Source organism: Oenanthe melanoleuca, chromosome 3 (genome assembly GCF_029582105.1).
Source record: "Oenanthe melanoleuca isolate GR-GAL-2019-014 chromosome 3, OMel1.0, whole genome shotgun sequence".
NCBI lineage: Eukaryota > Metazoa > Chordata > Aves > Passeriformes > Muscicapidae > Oenanthe > Oenanthe melanoleuca.
Window position 1 is genome coordinate 59,548,759 of NC_079336.1, and position 9,444 is coordinate 59,558,202.

The window sequence follows — 9,444 nt, forward strand, 5'->3', positions numbered from 1 at the left end:
AACAGCAAGCAATGTCATATTAAGCAACAGGGAAAATACTGACAAGGTTGTGCTTAAGTTATTTTATTATTATACAAATAACTGAAGAAGTGGGATTTTTATACCATTGGTAACAATTGTACCTAGCACATCAAAGTAAATTCTTTTTCTTAGTAGTTCTATATACTGTATGTTTTTATAAATAAAAAAATATTACCTGAGATTACAAGTTTCAATTGGAAAGAATTATTTCAGATGGATATTGACATAAACAGTGAAAAATTAAACATGTATCAACCAAAGACCATGGCCTATTATGCAAACAAGAAGTTAGCACAGTAATTTTTATTTCACTTGCAATGCTTGCAGATATCAAATGACTAGTTTAATATTGCATAAATCTGATAGCTTTGAATAGACATTTATTTAAGACAATATATAATTTATTTGCATAGGGAAAATAATATTAATGCTTTAATGAAGCAAATGTATTGAAATATATTGCCTTGTTCTTGATCAGCAAATTAAAAAAATCACAGGTCTGTAGCCCACTTTGTTTTAAATTACTCAGATACAATCAAATCCAAGACACCTAAAACTTGCAATTCTATTTTTTTACCAGGTTTACTTTTGTGGGTGAGAATAACAAGCCTATGATAATTCAACTGTGTTTGGGACTTATTAGCTAACACTTGGTGGTAAAACATTTGGTAAGATTTTTCCAGAATTTCCTAAATATTTCTGAAATGACCCAAATTCTGCTATCAGGATCTCAGCTTTTTATGTTTGAAAAACAAATGGAAAATTGCTGATTTTTATTATTGCTATTTGTAGATATTTTATACAGGAAACTACCTCCTCCTTTCTTTCAGATTCTTAAATCTGTTTTATTTCCTTTATCTCACTTCAGCACAAGGAAATCACTTCCAAATGTAATATGTTTATTAACCCTTAAGAAGAAGCTGTTGCACACAAAAACATCTGATGTCTATATAAAGTTTGAGATCTAATCTAACCAAATGCACTTACTGCATAGAATAATTTTAATATACAGAGTTCTTTTTTCACTGTTATTCTAGCAACTTTAGTCAGAGCAAGAAAAAAGTTAGATGTGACACAAACAGCAAATAATTCTGTGGGCCCAATTCTCCAGTCACACACAAGCAAAACACATTGAAATCAAATCATGATTGGGCCTAGGAAAGGCTTTTCTCCAAGATTTTATTCTGGCACTTTTAAGCTGCTTATGCAAAATTGTTAAAAAGCACTTCTCCTTCAAAATGTGATCATACTAAATTGGTAAAAAGCTTCTACACGGTAAGCCAAAACATAATGAGGTGTTGCTGTCAGCACAAAGAATACCATGCTACCCTTTCACTTTTAAAAGGAGATTCTGAGCCAGCAGGTGACAGTAGCTGAGCCTCTGCAAAGTAAGCTGGTATCCATGGATATGTTATCACCACAGCCTAACCAGGTGTCTCTGCCCCTGGGGGCTGAAATGCAGGTTGCATCTCAGTGGCACTTCTTGGGAAGATGCTCAAATACTTTCTGGTGCCCAGAGAGTATCTATTGTTATTGCTCAATTCTCAGGCCATAAGAAAATGTAAGAAATTTGCAATAATTTTTCCTGGAAGGGCAATGACGTTATTAACCCTGATGGCATGTATTCAGAGAAGCTGTGAATAAAAGTATGCTTATAAATAACCTTCTCCTCACACACAGACACTCCTCTGGAAGTAGAACTATCATAGGTGGCAGGTCATGAAAATATATTGCTCTTGGAGATCTTAGTGCCTTTGACCTTGACATGAAAAAAACGTATTGTCATAGTGTGCAAGTTTTTAGATGAGGAGTTTATGTCAAGGGATTTTTCTGCCTCAGTAATCATGAGTGTGGTTCTCTTCTGCAGCACTGCATAGAGGACAGGAGATGTTTTTCTGCTGTGTTTTGAAATCATTGTTACAAAACTGCAGGTGGACAGAGCAGTAAATGAGGGTGAGTGGTTGACATCACTGAGTTTTTAAGAAACCTAACCTTCTACATGAGATCTCAAAAATTTCAGCAACACACAAGATCACTGTAATCACAGTAAATGTGTACATTGCAATAAGAAAGATTGTCTTTTCAAAGTGCTCTGGCACCATGCACCGGGTAATGTTAAACTTTTTTTCAAGTGCTCCCACATCACACATGTAGATTGCATTCACTTTGAAACCAAAGAGCTGAATCTGAAGCCAAAAAGCCACAACTTCAAGGATGATCCTTAAGAAAACAGAGAAGATATAAAAACCAGTGTAGGATGACTTTTGGAGAATATCTTCCTGTTTGATGCTTTTACAAGCAGCATAAAGGTGAAAAAAAGCTCCAGGCACCAGTACAATCACCAGCTGTAAAGCCCAGAACACCTAAAATGTAGCAGAAATGTAGCTATCAGATCATTTACAACTGCTTTGGAACAGCTAAAACACATGCTTATTGGAACATTTTGCAAGTCTGATTTTAATATATACCAAATAATGTATAAAAACTTGGGTGACAATAAAGGTAAAAAGCACTTATGTTTTGATTTGAAAAATTTAGTTGAAACAGGATTATTTTGAAGGACATGAAGCATATTTAATCACAGATAAAGGGATATAAAAAGGAAAATATTAATGAAAAAAAAAAAAAAAAAGCTAGCGATAATTAGCCTAGTCAGTTAGTACTTATATGGAGCAGTCATGTTTTAATTTTTGCAATTTACTTTCTTTACATTGGATTTTTACCATGAAAAAAATAACTGAAAAAATAGAATTACCTGAGGAGTTATTGGTCTGAACTGGTTGTAACAAAAAAGATTAACTTCTCTCTTGTCTGGGTCACAGCTGAAATGCAAGGCCTCATTTCCATAAACAGCAAAGCCCAAAACACCAAGGAAAAACATTCGAATTGAGCCAAAAAAAAGAGTGTGGAATTGTCCAATTACTGTTGGCGGCCGGAGCTGCAAATCAGAGGGTTCATTCAACATAAAAAACAAAAATTAACAGTGTTATTGTTGGAGGTCTACTTGGTCTTTTTAATTATTCAAAGTATTTATTTTATTCTACTTGTTTTAAAGGAACAAGTTTGCCTATGAAGGGTGCAGTAGCTCACTAACAAAATAATGTCTTACAACACTTTATTGTTCCTACTAACTTTATATAAACGTTAATTTGTCTAGCACTTGCCAGTTCATTTGTTTCACTGCCTTTATCTATATTCCACTGCTGCAGAAGGCGCCAGACGGAGCTGAGCGCTTCGACCCAAAGTCTATTCGTTTTGCTGTTGTACTGATTCATTCACATGATGTCAGGTGACGGCACAGCACGGACTGCAGTGCCACCATCAAACCCAACCGTGCTTAGAACCATACTTATTCCCGCAAATTAAAGCTCAGCTTGCCCCAAGGGCAGTTGTCGCCCGGCCCCCGCGCGGTTTGGGGCCGGACCCGGCTCCGGCGGGGGCCAGGGGGGCGCGCCCCGCGTACTCACACATCCCTCCGAGAAGCTCCGGATGTAGTTGGGGGACATGGCTGGCAAGATGTGTGGGTGGCGGCGGCCGGAGCCGGAGCTCGCCCTGGCCCTGGCCCTGGCCCCGACCCCGGCCCCGGCCCCGGCCCCGGCTCGCTCCGCCCTTTGTCCCCGGGCGGGCCCCGCGCTCGGGCCGGCAGCGGGTGCAGCAAAAGCGGGGCCGGCCGGCGCCCGCCGATAATCCCCGGGCAGCACCGTCAGCAGCGCCTGCCGCCACCGCCGGCTGCGCACCTGCCCCTGCATGTGCTCCTGCTGCTGCCCCTGCCCGTGTCCCTGCCCGTGTCCCTGCCCGTGTCCCGATCACTATCCCTGTCCCTGCCCCTGCCCGTGTCCCAGCCCCTGTCCCTGTCCCTGTTCCTGTCCCTGTCCCTGCCCCTGCCCCTGCCCCTTTCCCTTTCCCTGTCCCTGTCCCTGCTCCTCTCCCTGCCCCTGCCCTTTCCCCTGTCCCTTTCCCTGTCCCTGTCCCAGCCTCTGTCCCTGTCCCTGCCCCTCTCCCTGCCCCTGCCCTTTCCCATGCCCTTTCCCCTGTCCCTGTCCCTGTCCTGTCCCCTGCCCCGTCCTTGTCCCTGTCCCTGCCTGTGTCCTCTCCCCTGCCCCTGCCCCTGTCCCTGTCCCTGTCCCTGTCCCTGCCTGTGTCCTTTCCCCTGCCCCGTCCTTTCCCCTGTCCCTGCCCCTGTCCCTGTCCCTGTCCTTTCCCCTCTCCCTGTCCCTGTCCCTGTCCCTGTCCCTGCCCCTGTCCCTGTCCCTGCCCCTGTCCCTGTCCTTTCCCCTGTCCTTCTCCCTGCCCCTTTCCCTGTCCCTGCCCCTGCCCCTGCCCCTGTCCCTCTCTCTGTCCTTTCCCCTGTCCTTCTCCCTGCCCCTCTCCCTGCCCCTGCCCCTGTCCCTGTCCCTGTCCCTGTCCCTGTCCCTGTCCCTGCCCCTGTCCCTGCCTTTGTCCCTGTCCCTGTCCCTGCCCCTGCTCCCGCCCCAGCCGTTGTCCCTGTCCCTGTCCCTGTCCCTGTCCCTGTCCCGCTGCTCACGCCGCCCTTCCACCGCCGCCCCGCGGTTCCTGCTGTACCGACCATCACCCCCGCCCGGTCCCGGGGCCGCTCCCCGCCCCGGCCCCATCCCCATCCCGGCTGAGGCTCCGGCGCTGCGCTCCCGGGGCTGCCGCCGGCGGGAAGAGCCGGGACCCAGCTAGCGGAGCACCTAGAGCTTATCAACTTTTTAACTAAGTCAAATAAAGAAGGATGCAGCAGGACTTAGAAGCTATAGATCCACGATTCTGATTTCAAAGAAACAGAAATTGAAATAAATAATATTACCCACTTCAAAATTGCTACAAATAACTTAATGGCAATAATTGGTACTAATAATTTGCCAGCATACTCAGTGTGTGGAGTTGAAGCTGGTCCAGAAGAGCCGTGCATGCGAGTCCGTGCTTGCGCCAGACACTCCTGCTGGTAAAATGCTGCAAGGAAGTACTTCAGCTCAGTGGTGTGAACCCAGCGGGAGTTTCATGAGAAGATGGAGAGTGGAGGGATGGAGATAGGAAACCAGTAAAGGTGAAATGCTAATTTGTCATTCATTCACTGGTATGCAGTAGTTTGTTTGGCGTGCACAGGAAAGTTAAATCAGGTCATCAAATCCAGAGAGGGACAGTTACTCTTGTGCCTCTAAACTCAAAAGAGAGCCTCCCTCGTAACTGGCTGCAGCATGACTTCAAGCTGATGTATCAAAAAGCATTGTTGCCTCCGTCCTGTATGCTCATAGGCATGGAAACATAGGCAGAAGAAGGGAAGTGATGGGAATTGGTGTTCATTTTATGTATGGATATGACATGGTTGAAATAACCATTGTAAGACATCAGAACACCCTTTGTAAAGGGAACCCCCCCTGCATCTACTGAAGTAGGTAAATTACGAAGAAGGTGAAAAGTGCTCCAGTAAGAGCATGTTATTTACTACAGCTCCTAGTTCAGGCAGTTAATTGAATGTCTGTCTCCTGGAGTACTGTAAAAGGTGCTGTATCGCTAGCACTCAGACTGGGTTTCCAAATGTTTTTAATGCAATCTGCTGCTCTGCTGCATAGAGAGAATGCTGAGGTTTGTGTATGTCAAATGAACTAAAAGCAATAATGTCTCACAGTGGTGTATGATCTGCAATAAATACTGTGCATCTCAGTGTGGTGACTTACCTTCACCAAAACACAGTGATTTGGTTACAATGAATTGTTTTTCAATACATATGGAGCTTAATTATCATCCAAATGCAATTCTAGTGCTCCTACAATACTACAAAATTACTGAATTAGTCTAGCATGTTTAATATCAGTAATATTTCAAGAATTTAATTATTTTAAAATGTGATTTGCCTTTTGAAAATCTGCAGTTGAATGTACCTCAATGTATTTTTATTTATTAGGATCTCTTTAAATAGAAATATTTTAAAACACAGTAGAAAAACTCAGCAACTCCTAGTTTCTAAATGGAGATAGATCTTTTAAAGCTTTTTATTATGCTTGGTATAGTAGTGATTATTTGCACATTAATTGATGAACATCAATCCATGAAGTTTGGTCAGCATTTGATTCCACTGTGGAGAGAAACAATATTTCAGAACATATTTTAGGTAAAAATCTGCACTATACAAATGCTACTTTGTGTCTTTTTATTTTTAAGTGAGAATCACATGGTTACTTACCTGACTGGATTGTCAGGTTGATTAACAATCAACCTCAGTAACAATATAGAAATGTGAATCTCTGTTCTGTGATAAAGGTGCTAAAAGAAGACCTAGTTGGCAATGCTCTGATTTTTGCTAGGAACACATAAGGAATAGCTGCATTGAAAGAAAAAAACAAAAGATCTGGAGAGGTTGTCAGATAAACCCAACACAAACCCCATGGGTGTCTGCAGTAAAACCCCACTGAGTGTGATGAATGGCACCACAATAAAATTGTCACTTTCTTTGAAGTGGTTCCAGTGTCATGTGAGCTCAAGCACAGGAATCCCATTATCTTCGCACTAGGAGGAACTAATAGCAATGTTTTTCTTTTGTCATGTGTGTTCAATAATGTGCTTTGTAGCACCACATTAGGAGGATAATCTGAGATGGAAGTAGAGTAAGTTGGCATTGTGCTGCCCTTTTGAGTGTAGTCTGCTGAGGGAACTCAAGCCATTCCTTGGGACTTCCTTGATTGACAGAAAATCATTCTTTCATTTGAATCTTTAAGAGCAGCTGTCTCTTAGTTGTCTGTCATGGACAAATGGGATGGAAGATGTTGATTTGTTTCTAAGTGAGTCTGAAGCCTGGATTTTGACTCCAGTTTGCAGCTCAGCAGTGTGCTCTTTAACCTTTTATTGAGTTGAAGTCCTACTGAATGAATACAGTAAAACAAATGGAATCTAAATGCATGCATAAAGCTATAGTTGTGCTTAGAGGGATGACCTGCTTTTTTCACATTAAGCACCCAATTCATTGCTTTATTAATGCAGTTAAATGTAATGGCACCTGTTATCTTCGTGCCAAGAATAAAACCAGCACCACAAAAATTATACAAAAAATTGAATTGGTATCAACAAGATAGTGTTTTGTTTCCCCAAAGAGAACTTGCATGAATATTGGAGAAAGCCACTTCTGCCAGTTTTCCAGCTTTGTCTAGAGCTGAAAGCACCTGAATTTCCATTTTGGTTTGCAGAGTTCCCTCCATCAAAATGAGAAAGCCTCTATTGAAGTAACAAGAAGAAAAAACATTAGTTGCTTTAGGTAATTGTACATTTGCCTGCCTGGAAGAAGTCACTCTCTGCTACAATGCATGCCCACTTTTTCCAGCTGTATCCACTGATGTAAAGTGTGATTTAACAAAATTTTTTGAAGGTTTGGTTCCTAATGCTCAGTGTTTAAAATTAGATCATATTTGTTCCTTGGTTGTTGCTTTCTGTTTAAAATTTGACTGATGATCAGGCCTTCAAACATCACTTCCAGGGCTCCATTTGAACCCAGTTTTCATTTAATATGCAGGTACATGTAGTTAATTAAAGGCTACTTGCTGCAGGTGGTTTTGGTGACAGATATGCTTGGCTCTTCATAGGACTACACATTGTGATGTGCAAATGTGGAATTACCCCTGGAATTATCAAATGCCTTGAGCTGCATAAACGTGTGAGGAGTGTTTTTTCCTGTCAGACCCACATCTCGGTAGAGGGTGTTTGTGAGATTGTGGAGTTCCTCATTCCTACAAGAACTGATTATGAACCCCTACATTTGGGAATTTCTGATGAAGTGGATTTGCCTCTCATGTTTCCATGTTGTTGTGGTTTCTGTCCTAGGTGTAGCACTCCCTGGTGCACTCCAGCTGTAGTAGCTGATTGTGCCTGTGCAGTTTCTTTCCCACTGGGGAGATTCACCTGTAGCATTCACTCCCTTACTCTTGTGCCAAGTACTGTATCAGAGCTGCACAGTGAAGTTGTCTTGGGCTGTAATCTGAAATAACATCTAAAGACATGTGTAGAATCTTGTTTGAAAAGAGAATTATGAACAGTTTGTATATGGAGATCTGAATTCCAGCTGGTTTGTGTCAGGATCTGTGAATCTTCCCTACACACGCCTTTTTACCTTTGCAGGAAATTATATTCATACTGGTTGAGTGTATTCCATTCATTTTACACAGGCATCTGTTGAACAATATTAGAAGCACAATCTAACTTTCTGTTTTCCCTGAGCTGGAGACACTCGCTTTCTTCAAAGTTTATTTCCTTGACGTTAGAGTTCTAAAATATATGGACTAGATAAAATCAAGTACTGATAGAAATCAGGAATATAAATTTCCACTGAAAATGTTTCTAATTCTTCAACCTTAGGAGTTCCATCCCGTGGACTAAAGGACAGATAAAATTCACTAGAATAGAAGAAATTCTCCTGGATGGCAGCAGTAGGAGTGGTGGTATTATGCAACAAAAAACAAGGAGTCTCACCACTCTCCATGCAAAATGCAATAAGTTTATATCAATATCAATTTTTAAAGTGTTCTTTTGTTGATATTCATGCATGAAGACTCAACTTCCTCTCGTCCCAAGAAAATCAATGTTAAATACATGTTACATTTAAATTATTTTCCCAATAGGAAGCATCTTGTCTGTTAATATATAAACTCATTTTCAAAGAAATTAGCAAAAGGACCATACTCCCAGTGTGAAAGACTTATATTGGATCCAGCCAATGGGAACCAAAAAGAATGATTTGGAGTGTTAAAAGAAACATGACTATTGTTGATTTTGGAAAATTCCATGTATGCTCAACAAATAGATTGTCACAACAATTTATATAAATATGTAACCCATCAGTTAGGCTGCCTCAGAGGAAGCATAGTTGAATTTAAAACCATGTGGAGGAAGCTTGATCAGTATCAAGAATCACCTCCAGAGCAGTTCTGTGATGATTCTGATGAGCTGCTTAGTGGTCAAGATGACGTATCTAGCCTGATCCTTTCTGAGCCTAGCACTGGTTGGGTTCAAACAAATTACTCAGCATTATATGAATCAGTAATTTACACAACTTCAACACATTTATATATTCAAGGATGTAAGAAGAGTCACAATAATCAATTAATAGATATAATAGATATAATAAATATAATAGATATAATAGATATAATAGATAGATATAATAGATATAATAGATATATTAATTATTTTAAAAAATAATCATAGTAAAAGTTTATTTAAGAAGAAATCACTGATTTGATTCCTACACCAGACAGGCCATGCACACGTGACATGCTTTGCTTCTGATATTTCAGTGGTCAGACCCTCCACAGACCTGTCACAAGCTCATAGAGCTTCAAGGGAACTGCTTTAGTAATATGAACACGCTAGTTTTCTACAAGCTCATTCATCCTCTCTTTTGAGAAAAAGAATAAAGGAATCAGTCTGCAGAGC

General features: G+C 41.3%; 1 protein-coding gene across 1 annotated transcript; it reads right to left on the reverse strand.

Moving 5' to 3' along the window:
• Positions 1-52: 52 nt before the first annotated feature.
• Positions 53-3,596, reverse strand: GJE1 (gap junction protein epsilon 1). The gene is made up of 3 exons (XM_056487594.1): positions 3,489-3,596; positions 2,777-2,959; positions 53-2,384 (listed from the first exon to the last, which is right to left on the reverse strand). The coding sequence occupies exons 1-3, from the start codon at positions 3,525-3,527 to the stop codon at positions 1,989-1,991; spliced, it is 618 nt and encodes a 205-aa protein (XP_056343569.1). The 5' UTR covers positions 3,528-3,596; the 3' UTR covers positions 53-1,988.
• Positions 3,597-9,444: the final 5,848 nt, after the last annotated feature.

Excerpts from the sequence above, each read along its gene's own strand:
- GJE1 (XM_056487594.1), bottom strand. The coding sequence starts at position 3,527 with ATGTCCCCCAACTACATCCGGAGCTTCTCGGAGGGATGT. Across the intron at positions 2,960-3,488 it reads GGAGCTTCTCGGAGGGATGT|CTCCGGCCGCCAACAGTAAT; the intron begins GTGAGTACGCGG and ends TCTGATTTGCAG. Across the intron at positions 2,385-2,776 it reads TCAGACCAATAACTCCTCAG|GTGTTCTGGGCTTTACAGCT; the intron begins GTAATTCTATTT and ends GCTACATTTTAG.